General features: G+C 37.8%; 1 protein-coding gene across 2 annotated transcripts in view; it reads left to right on the top strand.

The window, feature by feature from the left end:
• Positions 1 to 4426: 4426 nt before the first annotated feature.
• Positions 4427 to 20633, top strand: part of LOC115990975 — a 34277-nt gene continuing 18070 nt past the window's right edge. The window contains exons 1-4 of one of the 2 annotated variants that reach the window (XM_031114738.1): positions 4427 to 4704; positions 7237 to 7577; positions 10561 to 11043; positions 11153 to 11302. In XM_031114738.1, the coding sequence (XP_030970598.1) occupies positions 7244 to 7577; positions 10561 to 11043; positions 11153 to 11302 (967 nt within the window). In that variant the 5' untranslated portion in view covers positions 4427 to 4704; positions 7237 to 7243. Of the gene's footprint in view, positions 4705 to 5165; positions 5444 to 7236; positions 7578 to 10560; positions 11044 to 11152; positions 11303 to 20633 lie in introns of those variants that run through there. The other variant, XM_031114743.1, reaches the window with a different exon arrangement.

Below are 20633 nucleotides of genomic sequence, written 5' to 3'. Positions count from 1 at the left end.
CTTGGTGCCCCTAGAAAGCTCTGGATGTCTAGTTTCCAGAAAACAAAAGAAATTGAAAATCCAATGGTCGGATCAAAAGTTATGGCCTCTGGAAGCGTATTGATGCTCTTTTTACGATTTTCTAGATATCTCAACCGTTTTAACTTTGATTTCGACCCATTAATAGTATTTGGAAAGAAAATTTGATAATCTTCATAATGGCACTGGTCCCAACCCGTTGTAACGGTCATATCAAAATTAGGGTTTCTAGTGCCTTTGGGGGTCAATTTCGGGTTAAACTTGGTCAAACTTGACAAAAATCACTAAGTAGCTCAAGTTTGATGTAGAAACATGAAAAATGTCATTTTGGGATAATTTTGACCAACTTTGACTCTTGGTTTACCCAAGGTTGACAAGGGGCATTTTGGTCAATTTGACCTAAAATGGCACTTTGAGTGCTCTGATGCCCGAATGGGCTGCAACACGTCAATCTAGGTGTTTCCGCGGCCCCATGGAGAAAAGATAATGTTTTTGGTATTTTTGGGGTCCGGCATGCAAATCGATGGTGGACAAAATACGGTGTCTACAATTGTCATCAACCATGTTGATTTTGGAGAATTGATATATGAATAAGTATCCAAAAATCAATTGTCACATTGACCTACTAGCAAAATCAAGTTTTATTTTCTACAAAATCCCAAAGTTCATGTAATAACATCATTTATTTTGGCTAGTCCGTACACTGTTCAAATAATATAAGCTCAAGTCAAAATATGATTTGGCTAGGATTTTCCTAAAGATAAAGATGATTTTTGATAATCAATAATGGGAAAGATAGAAGAGAGTTTAGGACAATTTTTTTGCTACTTATTAATCCTCTAATGCTTAAATAAAAATAATCTTAAAGAAATTCAAATACAAAGGAAATTCAAATAAAACTATATCTAATCTTCAACAATTTAAATATGGATATTCAAATGCAACAACTATCCTCATAGACTCATGTAGTCTCCTTGGGTGATCCACTCCCCCCCCCCCCCCCCCCCCCTTCAGACAAGTCATTCCCACCTTCAAACATATAAATATGGCCAGTAGTAGCATTCAACAAAAGATATGGGCCAAAATCTAAGACATGGTTGGTAATTACTACCCAAAAGTACATTTTTTTTCTTCAAATTTGCATGGATTATGAGCTTTTGAAATACTGTATGGAGATACTCCAATCTTTTAGCTATGCCAATAAAGCTACTATAAAATGATGGCCCATTTGTGAGATTTCTTGCTTCCATTTGCAAATTTTAAGCACAAACTTACTTTTATTAAAGAAGTAAATATCTTAAAAATGAAAGGATAACTAGGTGAACTAGCATTACCATCAACTATTTTTCTAGGGAGAAAAGGAATAGAAACTGACAATGGTAGGTGAGGAAAGGTTCCAAATCTAGTTGCTTTTAAATTGTGCATAATTTATGCAGAAAAACAAATTCAGGTTCAATTTATACAAGCAGAAAATTGTGCATAATCTATGTTAAATGACAGTCATCTCCAATACCTTATGCCATGGACTTAAGCATCAACTTGCCATGGAAGAGCCATACACAACAAATATGACAACATATACTGAATTGCATACAAAAATAAGTTTAAAAAAACATGCCTCATCACTGGTTTTTTCATAGATTTTAACCTAGATCCATTCTCTTTTTGAGTACTGCCTAGATCCATTCTCAAAAGTTATAACACATTGAGTGTAATATTTGGCTATAAAAGACAAAAGCAGGGGCAAAAAAAAAGAAGTTAGGCTCTCAACAAGACACGAGAGACAAGAAACTATAAGGGAGGATCATGTATCAAAGCGGCCCCCCCCCCCCCCCCCCCCCCCCCCCGGCCCAACACACACACACACACAAACTTTGTAATTGTCTTATAGACACAAATCATAGTCAAGTTCTTATGCATAGTTACTAGAAATATAGCACATATAGTAGTGTAGGACCTCTAAGTCAACTTCTTCATTTTTAACCTCAAACAAAATTACACAATTTTTATACTTTTTTTAGTATGTTGATAATTTACTCAAATCCCCTGCATTCAAGTTTGTTTGATTGATCATAAATGTTATAGTCAAAATCCAAGTTTTTAAAATTTTAGTAGTAATATATATACTATATAGACTTATTAAAGAAAACAAAATCTAGTCTCTTCAGCAACAGAAAAATGTCAAGCAAATAAGCATATTCACAAACAACTTAAAGGCAAATCTTTCAAGATGTCAATCTTATGGACAAAGCCTATCAATTTGAACAAAGAAACTCATTGGCAAACATAAACAACAACATCAAAGAAAATGAATGGATATTAGCAAGAATATGTACATTAATTTTGCTTTTTTAAGGAAAAATAGGGAAAAAAAAAAACTATTTAGCTCTGAATTTACAATTAGTTATGAATTCCAATAAATACTCAATAACAAATACATTGAAAGATCAAAGGAGAGGTGAAATACAATTTTCATTCCTAAAATTTGGTCCAAGTTCAAATCAAGACCTAGATTCAGTTTAGGTGTTGAACCCTAGCAATTGAGAATTTAATCAAAACCCATACTAAATCAAGTAATTGATGTCCAAAAAAACCTAAACCCATTAATATTTCAAATTAAAATAGAGGAAAACTACCAAATCATGAGAAAACAAACCTTGAAATTGTGACACTAGACTCTCAACATGTTTGAGGAAATTTGGGATTTTATATGGTTTTTTTTTTTTTTGCTGGGTAATTGTTTATTGCGGGGGATAGAACCCCCGCGCTAACGGTTACGTGGTGAACCGGGTACCACTTGGGCTACAAAGCCTAGTGGTGGGATTTTATATGGGTTTTAATTGTATATAATAAGGTATATTAAATTTAAATTTAATGATTGACGTGTTGTTTCAGGATTAGTTGGTGTAAAAGGTGTCTTCTACATTAGCACGGGACCTAAGTTATTGTCCTTAATAAGACATCCCTAGTTAAAAGTAGAAAAAAATACTCCTAGTCTAAAGTGTAAGTTGCTAGCAATGCTAGCATTTTTCCCAAACAGGCCACGAATCAAATGCCTAGTGGGTCTTGTAAACTTGTTCCAACAGAGCTTCTTTCCCAAATCCTTATTCTCAGTCCTCACTCCTCATTATCGGTTGGCATTCAATTTAGTGTTTGTTTGCAGTATAGCATTAGTTTTTTATTTTTTATTTTTTTGAAGTAGGCGAATATGGCCAAAATGGCCATATACTACTATTTAGCAAAATATTTAGTAATATACCATAGTTTATGAAATATTTAGCAATTTATCACATTTTTGAAACTCAAGTTTGTTGTGTAACTCGAGTTCCAGAAATCCAAGTTCTTTGAAAAAATAACCTTCAAGTTTGCTGTGTTATTTTTTATGGAACTCAAGTTTCATAAAAAAATGGTGGTTATATTTTATGGAACTTAAGTTTGTGAAACTCGAGTTATACGGTAATCTCAAGTTTTAAAAAAGTGATAAATTCCTAATTATTTCGCAAATAATTGTAGATTCATATATATTTTGTTAAAGACTAGTATTTGGAGGGAATGTGCAGAATAGCTGTTAATAGGGATTCAAAGTAGTAAGTTAGGCAACGTTTCAAAGTTTTAAGAAAAATAGCATTTCGAGTTTTAGAAACTCGAGATCCATATTAAAACCCGAGTTTTATAAACTTGCTTTGCGAGTGTTTGGTTGGACGATTTGGACTAAAAATGCCACATAGATCTCGAGTCTTTAAGACTTGAGTTCCATGCAAAAAAATTTTCCCCTATAGTGGCGTTTTTAAGTCCTATAGTGACGTTTTAAAGCCCTATAGCGGTGTTTTCTTGCAAAATTTTTTTATAAGTGTGATCACCCCATATCAGGTTCAGGGAGCCCTATAGTGGCGTTTTTAAGCCTTATAGTGACGTTTTAAAATTCTATAGCGGCGTTTTCTTGCAATTTTTTTTTTTTTTTATAAGTGTGATTATCCCATACCACGTTCTGGGAGCCCTAAGTGGCGTTTTTAAGCCCTATAGTGACGTTTTAAAGCCCTATAGCGGCGTTTTTCTGCAATTTATAGTAATCGAGTCTTTAAAACTCGATTTCCACGTGGATTTTTTTCTACATCATACCCATCCGCTTACAAATCGAGACTTAAAAACTCGAGTTTTATCTTGGAATTTGAGTTTTAGACACTTGAGATGCTAGTTTTCAGCATTGTTTTGAAATGTAACAACTAACTAAATTTTTTGATATTTATTGTTATTTAGAAAGGTGTTCGTAGGATTTGGTCATTTTAGCCTTAGTGTATTATTTAAAAAGTGGGTGAAAGTGATTTTTTAAAATAACTATACATTAAAAAAAAAATTAAAAATTAAAAACGCTTTACGGAAAAGACATAAACAAGACAAAAAGCGAGGTTCCAAAGATAACGTGGTCTATTGCTTTTCGACCCAGTGTTCCTTTTGCTGTTGGAGAATTCCAAACATCTTCTCTCTCAAAAGCTGTTAAAAGAATCTCAATCTAGTCTTTTATTATTCAAATTTCAAGCATCTTCGCTCCAAAACTCGATTTACAAACTCCATTTCATCAACCCCGTCTCTCTCTCCTTATATATATATATATATATATATATATATATATATATTTGCATATCCACAAATTGGATGCCATCAGTGCTTGATTCCCATTGATTTCAGGTACGTTTGCTTAATTTCTTTCCTATTATTTTTAATGTAATATATATATATATATATATATTTCTCCAGGTTCAATTCGGGTTTTTTTTTTTAAATGATATATGGTCTCTGGAAATTGGAACTTTAGTCAAGTATTTTTATTCTTTTTATTATTTGGTGCCAAGCACTTCATATCAAATCTAGAAGTTGTTTTGTATGATTTTTTTTCTTTTTGCCGCTCGATTAATGAATCAATGATTTTAATAGCTAGGAGTAGTTTTTTGATTATGAAAATCTTGCAGTACGTAACACTATACAAGAGTGGCATATAGGCTCATGATGATATGAGTGTAGTACAACTAAAATGAGTGTTATACAAGTGATGTGAGTAAAGGCAAAATAAAGTACAATGACTCTGGACCTATACTGTCCTATTATCTAATAAAGTATGTTGTAAGAGCTCCCCAAACTCGAGATGGATTACAGGATGCCCTCTTGATTTTGGATACAAAAATCATGAAATTCACCTGTTAGATGAATTTGGTGAAGATGTCTACCAGCTGATCATGGGTGGAAATATGGCGCAAATGTAAGGTACCCTGGAGGAGGTGGTTCTGAATAAAATGGCAATCTATTTTTATGTGTTTGGTTTGTTCATGGAAGATATCATTGTGAGAAATCTGCATCGCACTCAAATTATCATAGTAAACTGGAGTTGTAGAAGATGAGGAAGCCCCCAATTTTTTGAACAACCTCAAAGGTAATATCAACCATTGCTGTATATTTAACTTCTGTGCTGGAAGATAAAACCAGAGTTTGCTTTCGCTATGCAATGAGATGCATGAGTTGACAAGTAAGAAGCAAAAGCTGTAGTGGAGTGGCTATGTTTGATTCCTGCCTAATCCGCATTAGTGTAAGCACAAAGTATGAGTGGGGATATGGTAAATAAATGAAGCCCATGTGACATAGGACAAAACTAAAATTGTGCAAAAATAAATTGAAGAACGGGAAAATTAAGGATAAGTAACTTAGGAGTCAGTACCAAGGGTTGATTGGAGTCAGCAACAAACCATTGGAAAAATTCTAGGAGACATATTTATCAATCAATCCTTGTCTTACAAAAATGAACCTATGTGTTCTTAAATAGAGTTCCAAAACTTTACTTTGCTTTGCAAGAAAAGAATTTCTCCTAAACCAAATAGGAAAAGAATATAACAAATTATGTAAAAGAAATTCTTATTTTTAAATGATTAGGCTTGGTAGGCCTTTAGGCCCAATTATTAGAAATCTCTATCTATAAGGGTTTTCATATTGCGTCTATGTCCATAGGTCTGCACAATTAAAGGCCTATATCTTGTGTCTGCCAAAAACTCCCCTAGGGGTGGGAAGAACTTGACCTTGTTGATTGTAAATTTTGGCAACTCTGGTTGTACTCAAGCAAGTTTCGATCTGGCTGTTGTAGCTCTTCTCGAGTACTCCATGTACAATCAGGATATGGTCGTCCCTGCCAACAGACTAGAAAGTGTTGAACTCATCCATCCTTGGTAGAAACAATATGCTCATCTATATTGCATCAATATTTAGGGGTGCGGATTAGGGATAGGGATGTCAATAAGGTCATGTCATCAAAAGGGGTGTTAGAGATAACTATCAAACCTTTATTGGCAACCGGATCCATTATATTAAAATTAGGTGAGAGGTCAGTGACATATGCATTTGAACCAACCCATTCAATATCTTGAACAGTCCAACACTACAAGCTTGCAATTTCTTAATGGTCCCAGAGGGAAAACATTAAGCCTAATTCGAATTATGACATAATCCCCTACTTTAAACTCAATATAATGTTGACGGGTGTTAGTAACTTTATATTGAAGATTACTTGCTTAAATATGCTTGTGAATCCCATGATGCAAATCATAAATATGTTGTGCAAATACCTTGGTAGACTCAGGAATTCTAACATGTGGGGACATGGACAAAAGATCTAAAGGCTTTCTAGGTTTATAGCCATGCACGACCTCAAATGGACAAATGCCTGTAGACCTATTGACAGAACAATTGTTATGCAAGCTTGGCTGTAGGAAGAATCAGTCAAACCTTGTCTTACAAAACTGAACCCATGGGTTCTTAAATAGAGCTCCAAAAGGTCACTTTGCTGGCAAGAAAAGAACTTAAACTTCTAAACCAAACTTCTGGTAACAACAGTTCAAATATTTAGTAGCTAAAATGTAAAAACTTCTTTGTAATGGTTCTTTTAACAAAAGCTTTTTGGGTAACCATGTTTTTCTCATCAGCCGTGTTAGCCACAATTATCCTGCAGGGGACCTTATAAATTTTATTTTAAAGACTTAGAGAGAATTCTTCTTTATACAAATTCTTAGACTTTTGACTTAATGTGAACTTTTAGTCAGCACTTGTATTCTGTGACTTGCCACATCTTGGAGTTTAAAACAAGTTTACATGGTAATCCTTCATAATGATTGAAGATAAGTTTTTAGTTGACCAAAGGAGTTTTAAACTGTGATTTAACATCTATTGTTATTATGACAGATTGAGCATGGCAAGGAATTTTTCCTCTAGAGCAATCGTTCTTGAAGTTCTTAGAAAAGATAATTATGCGAATTGGAGCGTCTGTGTAAAAAACTATTTGTTGTCACAAGATCTTTGGGACATTGTTGAAGAAACCACTGAACCTCCGAAAGAAAAAGATGACAAAGACGGATTTAAGAGGTGGAGAAAAAGCAATGCTACAGCTTTACATGCAATTCAAATTTCATGTGGGCCAGAAATACTTTCTCAGGTTAGGAAATTTGATACAGCTAAAAGTGCCTGGAATGCCTTGGCCATGATGTATGGGGAAAAATTGAGAGTCAACCTAGTCACTGAACAAGGTAACCAATCTAGTAATCCATGCACCACTCTCAAAAAAAGTGTTCCAAAATTTACAATGCTATATATTTTTGTTTTTATGCACACATGTGTGTCCCTCTATTTTGTATGTATGTAAGTGAAAAATTGATAGGGAAACTACCTAAAGAACAGTAGAGTTTCACTTCTCACATCAATTGATAATAAACAAAGTTATTGATACACATCACTTAAAACCAATCTAGACACTGTCGGGATTTAGTGTGGGTAATTTGGAGGGAAGATCCATGGCGGTGTCTCATCTCCTTTTTGCGGATGACACACTAATTTTTTGTGAGGCTGATTTAGAATAGATTATATTTCTTCGTATGATTCTTATCTGGTTTGAGGCGGTGTCAGGTCTAAAGATTAACCTGGGCAAGTCAGAATTGGTTCTGGTTGGGGTAGTCAATAATATTGACCTTTTCTTGGTTGTTCTTGGCTGCAAGCAGGGCTCTCTCCCAATGAAATATCTAGGTCTTCCTTTGGGTGCTAAATTCAAGGATAAGACTATATGGAATCCAATTCTGGAGAAAATGGAGAGGAGATTGACGGGTTGGAAACGCTTATATTTATCCAAGGGAGGTAGAGTCACCCTAATCAAAAGCACCTTATCTAATTTACCCACTTATTTTCTATCTTTATTTCCTATTCCTGTTAGTGTGGCTAATTGAATTGAGAGGTTCCAGCGGAATTTCTTATGGGGTAATTTTGGAGATGATCCTAAAATTCATTTGGTTTAATGGGCTACTGTTTGTTCTCCTATTTCTTCGGGTGGCTTAGGGATAAGGAAGATAAGACTTTTCAATGAAGCTTTACTTGGAAAGTGGCTTTGGAGATTTGGGATTGAGGAAGATGCCCTTTGGAGACAAGTGATAGAGATGAAATATGGATGTGTGTGGGGGGGCTGGTGTACCAGAGCTGTGATTGGCCCTTATGGTGTTGGTTTATGGAAAAATATCAGTCAGGGATGGCCTTCTTTCTCTCGCCATAGTCTTTATGATATTGGTGATGGGTCTAGAGTGAAGTTTTGGCAAGACCGGTGGTGTGGAGAGACTTCTCTTGCTGTTAGATATCCAGACTTGTTCAGATTTTGCAGGAATAAGGATGCCGGTGTGGCTAAGCTTATGATGTCCACCAATGGTGTCCTCTTTTGGGATGTGAGATTCGTTAGGGGTGTGCATGCTCGGGATCTTGAGGCTATGTTTGACTTCATGGAAACCATATATGGTTCTCCTATAAGGGGGCTAGGTGAGGATAAAATGTGTTGGATTCCTAGCAAAGATAAGGGTTTCTTGGTTAGTGATTATTTTAGAATTTTAGCTAACACCACTTTCTATGGTTTTCTTTGGAAAAGTATTTGGAAGCAGAAGATTCCCTCTACAGTAGCTTTCTTTGTTTGGGCTGCTGCCTTAGGGAAATACTTGACGATTGATAATTTACGTAAAAGGAAGGTGTGGATTTTGGATTGGTGCTACATGTCTAAGAGAAATAGTGAATCGGTTGACCATCTATTCCTTCATTGTCCTTTTGCTATGGATCTATGGTCTATGGTTTTGGGTCTTTTTGGAGTAACTTGGGTTATGCCGCACACTGTTTTGGAGTTGTTACGGTGTTGGCAAGGCAGCTTTGGTCGTCATCGAAATGGTTATATTTGGTCCATCATTCCTCATTGCTTATTGTGGTGTCTTTTGAGAGAGGGGAATAGTAGATGTTTTGAAGATATTGAGAGATCTATTCTGGACCTCAAGCTTCTCTTTTTTAGAACTTTAAGAGATTGGTTGTTTGCTTTGCAAAATAAATCATTCCCTTCTTTTATTGATTTCTTAGACTCTTGCAATTTCTGTATTTGATTTCTTTTCCCTTGTTCACTCCCTATGGACTAGGGTGTTCCTTTTTTATCAATATATCTTATTACTTATCAAAAAAAAAAAAAATCAATCTAGACACTGTTAAGTTGAATCTTTCTCAATTTGAATAGCCTAAATAGTTTGATATTGGTCTCGATCAGCCATCATCTCATCTCTCTGTCTCTTGTTCTCTCTTTATATATATAAGTGTGTGTGTGTGTTTGTATGGATTTGTTATTGGTATCAATGACCAGCCTAAAGCTTGTATTATTTAATTTTAATTCTTAATACAACTGACCTCATTACAAGTGCTCCATGTGTGTTTAGAGGATTTTTCTTTAAGGGAAAAAAATGGAGAAGTTTCAAGTTATGCATCTCCAAACTTTACTGGATGGACTTTTAGCAGAAGAAATAGAAAATTGAGCAAGCTCTTGTCCTAGGATAGTTGAAGCACTAAAAGTTGTAAAATAAAAAAAGCAAAAAAAAAGTTTGTGTTGTAGGACTTAGGAGTACGTAATGGGAAAGTGGAGGGAAGACAGTTATTTGATTTAGTGAGAGCTTGGCCAGAAATATATTTTTCTTTATTTTTGGAGGAGATAGAAAAGTTATTTGATAGGTAAACGTGGTAAAATAAGGAAAGCAAAAGAACTTTCAAAATAGAAGATAAGTTTTGTTGTTCTTAACTATGATATGAGGCTTTTGTAGACAGATTCCTGCATGGAGCAGGCCTCATGAATGAGTCAAACATCTCCATGGTCTTGAAGTCTTAAAAATTCCAAGCCTGAAGCATTTCTCTGCCAGCAATGTTGCATTTGTGAAATGTAAATTTAGTAATTTACTGCTCATCTCTATTTCAAAGAAGCATTCTTTGAAGCAATGGTGCTCTTATATTATTTTCAATTTGTGAAATGTCCACGACTCATCCTTCCTTCATTTTGAGAACATCTATTGGAATAACAGGTATTTGAGTTATGGACTAGGCATTCGTTTTGGATGACTGATGGTCCATATTAATACTGTAAATGAAAAACAAATTGGCAGTTTTAATCCAGTAGGTGCTTTTAGATACTTAGTTCATCTCATTCACTTTATAGTTAAAAGAATTAAAGCTTTGCAGGGATGGCAGATAGCCGCCTTCAGTATATGCACTTACACAAATACGTGGAAAGTGGTGATTGGTATGAAGCGAAAAAGATAATTTATAAGAACCCCGAAGCAGTTTGTTTGACCTCATCTTCAGGCAGGACGGCTCTTCATATTGCAGTCATTGCTAGACATGAGGCTATTGTGGAGGAACTGGTGCGGTTAATGCCAAAACAAGCACTGGAAGTGCGGGATGTAGGTGGTTACACAGCTCTTGCTCTTGCTGCTAATTTAACTGGAATCACAAAGATGGCAAGGTGCATGGTAAGATTGAATGACACCTTGGTTAGTATCAAGGCCATGGATGGCTCAATTCCAATTGTATTGGCTTCTGGGAATGGCTATAAAGAGATGACTCGCTATCTTTACACTGTCACACCATCGCCGATATTATATCAGGACAATAGCCGCAATGGTGCTTTGCTTCTCAGTCAATGTATCAGCAATGAAATATTTGGTATTATTATCTAAACCTAACAAGTAGTTTAACAATTATTTATAGCTGAACAAAATTTTAAAATATGTACCTTAACCTATTCTCTTTGTTTGTTTCTTTTACATGATAGATGTTGCTTTGGATTTGCTCCAGGATTGCAAAGACTTGCAAATTACTTTAGACTTTGATGGGCTTCGTCCTTTGTGTGCATTGGCGCAAACACCTTCTGCATTCCAAAGTGGAAGTTGGCTTGCATTTTGGCAGCAATGGATCTATTCATGTTAGAATTCTCTCTCTCCATTTCACTTGTTTATATTTGGAAAGTGATACTCTTGAAGATTTTTTCCCACTAGTTTGAAGAGTGATAATAATATATTATTTTGGTTTACATTTTAAAGATACATAACATGAGAGGCATTTGATTTGCAAACTTCAAGACACAATCTGATCTAGTCCTAGGCATCAACAATATTAAACAAACTATGATTCACCAACTCTCATACCAAAGAATTGCAACATAGTTCAAACCCAAATACATTCAACTTTGTCAAACAAAGCTAGAAATCTAAAATCTCCAAATGCATTCAAAATAAATTGCCGAAATTACCTAAGAATTTATCAAATTCTAACCAAAATGATGCTAGGAGGGTGGTGGAGAAGTTGGAAGAAGCTGTGGGTGATTTTTTGGTGTCTTGTAGATTTAGGAATGTGGGAGACAATTTTGAATGGGCATTCACTGGTGTGTATGGTCCTAATGTGGATAGGGAGAAAAGGCTGACGTGGGAGGAGTTGGCGGGTCTTTATAGTTGGTGGAATTTGCCATGGTGTTTGGGTGGTGATTTCAATGCTATTCGTTTTCCTTTTGAAGGTTTGGGGGGCAGAAAACTTCACTCAGGGTGTGTATAATTTTTCTGATTTTGTCTCTATTAATGGATTAATGGATATCCCTTTGGAGGGTGGTAGTTACACTTGGTCAAACTCTCTATCTGGCTTTAGGATAGATCGCTTCCTCTTTTCTTTAGAATGGGAGGAACATTATCCAAACATTCATCAAAAAAGGTTGGTTAGAGTTTTATCAGACCACTTCCCCATTTCTTTGGAGGGTAGTGATATTTGTAAGGGATGTAAGCCTTTTTGTTTTGAGAACATGTGGTTTCAGGTGGATGATTTTGTGGAGAAGGTGAAAATTTGGTGGGACTCTTATCATTTTTATGGAATGTTACAAGTTAGCCATGAAATTGAAAGTTTTAAAGGGAGACTTAAAAAAGTAGAATGAAACCAAGTTTGGAAATGTAACCATTAAGAGAATTAAACTATAGAATGATTTGAATGCCCTGGATTCTAAAGAGGAGAGGGTGTCTCTTTCTATTGATGAGAAGTGTGAAAAGAGAGAATTTGCTTAGAAATTGAGAAGACAGCATTGTTGGAGGAGATTAGTTGGAGACAAAAATCGAGGGTGCTATGGTTAAGGGAAGGGGACAGCAATACGAAATTCTTTCACCAGATGGCTAATTCTAATAGGAGTAACAATAATGGCAGTTTAAATATTGATGGAGTGTCGTTGTGTGAATGAGTGCTCCCACCCTCCCCCCTCCGCCCCACCTCCCCTCTAGACCACATCAACTTCCTCCACCTCCACCCCTTATACATGCACAAGCCAATCCACCTTTTGTCAACTTCCCAAACCTTCCCTTTTTCTTCCATCCTCCTCAAATCCCTTTCCAACAGTCTTGTTATTGGCCTAGTCAGTTTGGTCAATACATACCATCCCACACGCCGACCCAACCATCCTTAACCCCTTCGAACCCCAATCCTCCTAAGCCGCCACCTTCTACACCTTTCAAGCCTGTGCCGTCACATGGGGAACGGTGGAAACCTGCTTTTTTTCGCATTGACACAAAGGCCTTCTTTTTAGCTTTTGACGGAGGACGATGGATTCTTATTCCATTACAGAAAGACGGGGAAGGTACCATGGTTCTATCCGGGTAGGTAGATCGGGCTTGGACTGGATCATTGCATGTTTGGGTGAGTTACGTAGTTGGGATTTTCGCAAGCAACATTTTTTCAAACGGTTTCATGAGAATTATAAAATTTTGGAGTGCACTAGTAGGTTGAATAAGGGTGGCTGTTTTGTGGAAATATCTGAGTATCATAATGGGGCTCGACGTGGTTGTTTGCGTGTTCCAGAAGGTTTTCATAAGGGCGGTTGGGCTTTTCTAGAAAGGAAGTTATGTGATTTTTTCCTTGGAAAATATGTTTCTAGGCTGGGGAAGGAGGTGGTTGCTGGTGGCGGTAGGCTTGCAAAACCCACCGGTAATCCAAGGAACCAAGTTTGGAAAGACATTAATGGTCACGTGAAATTAGGAAGTGATTCAGATATGGAGAATCAGTTTCCTAAGCTAGCTGGCACGTTAAACCAGAAGGAGGGATTTGGGGGATTTGATTTTATTCCAAAATCAAATATCTCAACTCATCTTGTCTCTGGTAGGCCAGTGCGTGTGTCTACTTTGAAGTGGACCAAAGCCCATTTTTCTTTAAACATTTTAGTTGATCTTGAGGGAAGGGGCCAACGTGTGGTGAAGTGGGCCAATTTTGTTCAGCCCAAGTCTGTTAAAGAAGATATAACACCTTCTGAATTTAGGCCTGTTAAGCTAGCAGATGGTGGGCCTATTAAACAGGCCCAAGAGGATCTTATTGGTGACTTAACCCACCTGAAATTACAAGACTTGTCACGATCTTGTGAGTGTGGTGAGGGATCAGGATTACAAGTTAGTGTAGAGAAGTCATTGATGGGTACCGGCGAGATGGGAGGGGAGCTTCCAACTTCCGATGGAAGTTCCGACACGGCGGTGCAGTTGGGTTTAGCTCAGATGGGTGGTACCGGCGAGATGGGAGGGGTTTTTTTTAAATTCCGGCGAAGAACCCGGCAGGGAGGTGCAGGAGGATTTTGCTCCGATGGGTTGTACAGGTAGCGGCGCCGTGGTGGGGGCTCCTTCCACTGTCTTAGTTGCCGGCGATCCAGCTACGGGGTGTCCGATAAGTGGGGCTATGGAGTCTCTGCATGGGTCGAGTTCCGGTGCTATGGCGGAGTGCTCAACGACACCAGAAAAGCGGGCCGAGGAGTCTTGCCATCAGCTTCTACTAGAACAAAACAGGTTTTCTCCTATTTCTGAGATTGTTACGGATTCTCTCGAAGAAGAGACGCTGTTGTTGAATTGGGTCAATCCCACAGAGTTGGATAGGGAAGAGGAGGAGCGGCAGTTGATGGAATATGTTCCTTTGGCTCAATGGGATCCTAATGGGGGTTTGGTGTTGATGACTGAGGAAGTTGACCCAGTTGACATCTCTGTGGAGGATGATTTGGAACCTTCGGCTTGGGTAAGTAAGAAGGTTAAGGGCTTTGGTAAGTGGGTGGGCTTCCCCATAGATTCCTATGAGAGGCAGTGTGTTGATTTTTTTCAACGACTTGAGAAAGTGTGGGAGAAACAAGCTGCGGCAGGCAGCCTTCGTCGTACTGCTTCTTCCTCTACAAAAGGTATGAGGGAATTACGGAATTTAATTTCTACTGTTAATTATGATGGTCAAGCTGGTAAACAAACTAGGGAGATTGTGAAATTCAGTGGGTTGGGCTCTGATGGTTGTCCATGAATTTGAGACTTCTATCTTGGAATGTGAGAGGATTTAACAATCCTCATAAAAGGGATACTGTGAAGAACTTACTTAAGGAATGGAAGTGTGAGGTTGTGTGTTTTCAGGAAACCAAATTGGACCGTACCAATTCTGCTGCTGTGAAAAGTCTTTGGGGCAGCTCTTTTGTGGATTGGGTGGCTTTAGATGCCATTCACACTGCGGGAGGTATTCTTGTGGTCTGGGACACAAGGGTGTATGAGAAAATTGATTGTGTGGTGGGTAGCTTTTCTGTTTCGGTCTTGTTGAAAGGGGTGGCAGATGGTTTTGTTTGGATATGCACAGGAGTTTATGGCCCAAATGATGCCGGTTTGAGGGATGCTTTATGGGTAGAGCTTGATAGTGTGAGAGTGAGATGGAGTTCAGCTTGGTGTGTTTTGGGTGATTTCAACATTATTAGATACCCAGCAGAGCGTCTTGGTTGTAATTCGTTTAGTCCAGCAATGTTCAATTTTTCGGACTTTATTGAGAGGAATTTTTTGGTTGATCTTCCTTTGGTCGGGGGTGAGTATACGTGGTTTAGAGATTCAGCGAACCCTGCTATGTCTCACATTGATAGAGTTTTGGTTTCAGCTGATTGGGAGGAACACTTCTTGGATGTAATTCAAAGGCCTCTCCCTTGGGTGGTTTCTGATCATTGTCTTATTCTAGTGGAGGCAGGAGGCATGGTGAGGGGGAAAAGTCCCTTTAAATTTGAAAACATGTGGCTAAAAGTGGAGGGTTTTGTGGATCGAGTTAGGGGTTGGTGGAGTAGTTATCATTTTGTAGGATCCCCTAGTTATGTTCTCGCGTGTAAATTCAAGGCTCTTAAAAAAGACTTGAAGCATTGGAATAAACATGTTTTTGGGGATGTGCATTTTAGAAAAAAATGTTTGTTGTCTGAGTTGTTGGATCTGGATATGAGAGAAGGGCTGCAAGTGCTGACTATGGCAGAAAAAGTAAGAAAAATTGAGATTAAGGCGGAGATTGAATCTTTAGCTTCTTTGGAGGAGATCTCTTGGAGGCAAAAGTCAAGGGCTTTGTTCTTAAAGGAGGGGGACAATAACACTAGGTTTTTCCACAAGCTTGCTAATTCACATAGACGAGCTAATACCATGAGGGGTGTGGAGGTTGATGGCATTATGTATGAAGCTGAATCAGATATTTAGGATCAGGTGGTGGGGTTTTATAAGAGTCTTTATCAGGAAACTAAGGATTGGAGGCCCACTGTTGATGGGTTAGATTTTGCTAGTTTGGATGAGTCTGATAGGCTTTCTCTTGAAAGGAAGTTTGATAGGGAGGAGATCATTGCTGCTCTTCGGGAGGCTGAGGGTGATAAGGCTCCTGGTCCTGATGGCTTTACTATAGCTTTCTTCCAAAAGTGTTGGGGTGTGATAGAAGAGGATGTTATGGCTTTTTTTGCAGACTTTCATAGCCAATGCATCTTTGAGAAATCTCTGAATGCTACTTTTCTATGTTTGATACCTAAGAAGATTAAAGCTATTAATATTAAAGATTTTCGGCCCATTAGCCTTGTGGGAAGTTTGTACAAACTTCTGTCAAACGTGTTGGCTTCTAGGCTTCGAAGTGTTTTGGACAAACTTATATCCAACTCTCAGAATGCCTTTGTAGGGGGTAGATAGATTCTTGATTCTGTTCTTATAGCAAATGAATGTTTGGATAATAGATTGAAGAGTGGTGTTTCGGGTGTGATCATTAAGTTGGATATAGAGAAGGCTTATGATCATGTAAATTGGAATGCTTTGTTTTACTTAATGGAGAGGATGGGGTTTGGGGAGAAGTGGGGGAGGTGGATGAAGGCTTGTATCACTACTGTTCGTTTCTCAGTGCTTATTAATGGGTCTCCGGCTGGCTTCTTTGGTAGCTCACGTGGTCTTCGTCAAGGAGATCCTTTATCTCCTCTTTCGTTCTTGTTGGTGATGGAGGTGTTAAGCAGGTTATTGAGGAGGATAGAAGAGGGTGGCTTTCTTAGAGGGTTCCAGGCAAGCCCCAATGCTAGAGGAGGTTTGCATATTTCTCATCTTCTGTTTGCTGATGATACTATTCTTTTCTGTGATGCCTCTAGGGAACAATTATTATATATAAGGATGGTGTTGATCTTTTTTGAAGCTATTACAGGCTTAAAAGTAAATGTTGGCAAGAGTGAAATTGTGCCAGTTGGTGAGGTTGGGGATTTGGGTGCTTTGGCTCGCATTCTATGTTGTTAGGTTGGGCGTTTGCCCATGTCTTATTTGGGAATGCCTCTTGGGGCTCATTTTAAGGATGCTTCGATCTGGAATCCTATTTTAGAGAGGATGGAGAAGAAGCTTGCTGGTTGGAAGCGGTTGTATTTGTCAAATGGAGGTAGGCTTACTTTATTGAAGAGTACTTTGTTGAGTCTCCCAACTTATTATCTCTCGCTGTTTACTATTCCACAACACATAGCAGATAGACTTGAGAGGATTCAGAGGAATTTCCTGTGGGGGAGTTCTAATGATGTTTTCAGATATCCGCTTATTGCTTGGGAAAAGGTTGTTTGGCCGGTGGAGATAGGGGGTTTGGGGATTCGGAAGATTGGGCTTTTTAACCAAGCTCTACTTGGGAAGTGGCTTTGGCGATTTGGGAAGGAAGCTACTCATTTATGGTGTCAGGTTATAGCCACCAAATATGGAGAGGATAGTGGAGGTTGGTGCACTAGAGTAGTGAGAGGGACTCATGGTTGTGGGTTATGGAAAAATATTAGGAAAGGTGCAGACAACTTTTTCAGTCACGTGGTGTTTGCAGCAGGAGAGGGCAATCGTATTCGGTTTTGGCACGACCCTTGGAGTGGTCCTACTCCTTTGAAGGAATTATACCCAGAATTGTTTGCATGTGCTGTGATTCAGGAAGCTCTGATTTCTGACATGATTATTTTAGCACCAGACGGGGGAGGTAGGAGTTGGAATTTCCATTTCCGACGCAATTTTAATGAATGGGAGTTGAGGAGATTTTATTCTTTCTATGAGCATGTCTCTGCTAGGATTCCTAGTGGGGAGGGTGAGGATATTTTGTTGTGGCAGTTGAATCGTTGTGATGTCTTTGATGTGCGATCCTTTTATATTGCTTTATTGAAAGCCCCTTCTGTTTCTTTCCCTTGGCAGAGCATTTGGTGTGTAAAGGTACCTAAAAGGGTATCTTTCTTTCTATGGACTGCTACTAGGGGTGGGATTCTCACAAGAGATAACCTTGTCAAGAAGAAATTGCCCCTTGTTAATTGGTGTTGTTTATGTAAGTGTGATGAGGAGACTGTGGATCACCTTTTGATACATTGTAGGTTTGCATCTGCTTTGTGGAATGAGGTCCTTACTATGTTTGGGGTTCAGTGGGTGATGCCGGACACTATTGTTTCTCTTCTTTTTGCATGGAGAAATTGGTTGGGAACTTACTCTTCAAAGGTTTGGAATTTGGTACCAGGATGCCTTATGTGGTTAGTATGGAAGGAACGCAATGCCCGAACTTTTGAGGACGTTGAGAGGCCTATAGATATGTTGAAGACCTTGCTTGCTAGGACTTTGTTTGAGTGGTCTAGTATTTGGGAGCTTACGCATTGTAGTTCCTTGTCTGATTTCCTTATCTCTATTAGTCTTTCCTTATGATTTGTTTGTATTTGTTTCAAGGGCAGTGAGTTTACAATCGTAAACACATTGTTCTTTTCCATCAATAAAATTCTTATTATCTATCCAAAAAAAAAAAAAAAATATTGATGGAGTGTTGACATCAGATTAAGAAATTATTGAAGAGGGTATTGTTCGGTTCTATAAAAGTCTTTACTTGGAAGATAAGCACATTTGTCCTCATCTGGATGAGCTGAATTTTTCTAGGATTTCTGGGGAGAAGGCTGGCTGGTTGGAAAGACTCTTTGAGGAAGTTGAGATTTTTGGGGTGGTCATGGATTTTGATGGTGATAAAACTCTTGAACTTGATGGATTCCCTATGGCTTTTTTTCGGACTTGTTGGGCCATTATCAAAATTGATCTTTTGGAGGTTTTTCAGTATATTTTTGGTAATGCTCAGTTTGAGAAAAGTTTGAATGCTACTTTCATCTCCTTAATTCCTAAAAAATCTGATGCAATGGAGGTAAGAGATTTTTGGCCTATTAGTTTAATACGGGTGTACAAAATTATTGCTAAAGTTTTAGCTACCAGGTTGAAAATGGTTCTTGGGAATATTGTTTATGAATCTCAAAATGCTTTTGCCAAAGAAAGATAGATTTTAGATTCCATTCTTATTGCCAATGAATGCTTGGATAGTAGGTTGAAATCAGGAGTTCCTGGGTGTTGTGTAAGTTGGATGTAGAGAAGGCATATGATCATGTGAATTGGGACTTCCTCATTTATTTGTTGGATAGTTGTGGTTTTCCTAAAAAATAGAGAAGGGTTTTCTTTTGCATCTCTATTGTTAAATTCTCCATTTTCATTAATGGAACTCCATGTGCTTTCTTTGAAAGCTCCAAAGGTATAAGATAAGGTGATCTATTATCCCCTTTATTGTTTGTCATTGTTATGGATGCTTTTAGTAAAATGTTGGATAAGGCGGTGAGGGATGGGCTCATGTCTGGTATTAGGGTGGACAGGTAACTCATTGCAGGTGACCCATCTTCTTTTCGTTGATAATACCTTGGTCTTATGTGATGCTAATCTTGGTCAGATTCTGTTTCTCTGGCTGGTGCTGTTTTGGTTTGAAGTTGTTTCTGAGCTGAAAATTAATATGGGTAAGTCTGAATTGGTCCCTGTGGGTGTGGTTCCAAATATAGCAGATATGGTGGATGTGCTAGGGTGCAAGCAAGGCTCCTTCCCGATGAAATATTTAGGACTTCCGCTGGGTGCTAATGTCAAAGATAGTTCTATTTGGAATCTAATTATTGAGAAGATGGAGAGGAGGTTAGCAAGTTGGAAACAACTATATCTCTCAAAAGGAGGTAAAGCTCCATAAAGTTACTCTTATGGAGCTTCTTTGAGAGGAGTTGGGGTTGATAAGATGTGTTGGAAACTTGTTATGGGAAGAGGTTTTGCAGTTCGTTCATATTACCAAGTTTTGACAAAAAGTTTCAATTAGTCTTTCCCTTGGAAGATTGTTTGGAAGCCTAAAGTCCCTTCTAGAGTTGCTTTTTTTGTTTGGACTGTAGCTTTGGGGAATATTTTGACTATTGATAATCTTAGGAAACGGAAGATTTTGTTTTTGGATTGGTGTTGTATGTGTAAAAGAAATGGGGAATCAGTAGACCACCTCCTTATCCATTATCCTCTTGCTTTTGATTTGTGGTCTATGGTGTTTACTTTGTTTGGTATTCATTGGGTTATGCCAAAAATAGTGGTGGAGCTGTTGGAATGTTGGCAAGGAAAGTTTGGAAGGCATCGGAATGCTACTATTTGGATGGCTGTGCCCCATTGTTTGATGTGGTGCATTTGGCGGGAGAAGAATAACCAGCATTTTGAGAATTAAGAGAGATCTGTTTCAGATCTTAAACTCTTCTTCCTTAAGACTTTTTTGGATTGGGTTGTAGTGTTAGGCTTTCGTTCTTTTTCTTCCGTCTATGTTCTCATGGACTTCTATACTTTATGCACTTGATTTGTTTTTGTCCCTAATGTATACTTCTTGTATACTCAGGTAACACCTTTCTTCTTTTTAATATATTTTTATTACTTATCAAAAAAAAAGAAAAAAAAAAAATTAAACCTTATTACTCATCCAAAAAAAAGTTAATGTTCAATTCAAGGCCTTAGTTCCATGTCAAAATCTTTAATTCATGAAAAATATACTTGATACATCAAGAGGGGGTTATTTTTTATAAGTAAGCTATTTTTTAATGCAAAGAGACTACATGTTCAAGGGACAAGAGAAGTCTAAATAATTACAAAAGAAAAAAAGTTATGTACATAAATACAACGACTCTATGAATTCCGGAA

This window comes from Quercus lobata, chromosome 1 (genome assembly GCF_001633185.2).
Source record: "Quercus lobata isolate SW786 chromosome 1, ValleyOak3.0 Primary Assembly, whole genome shotgun sequence".
Taxonomy (NCBI): Eukaryota; Viridiplantae; Streptophyta; class Magnoliopsida; order Fagales; family Fagaceae; genus Quercus; species Quercus lobata.
This window is presented reverse-complemented; position numbering and strand designations above follow the sequence as displayed.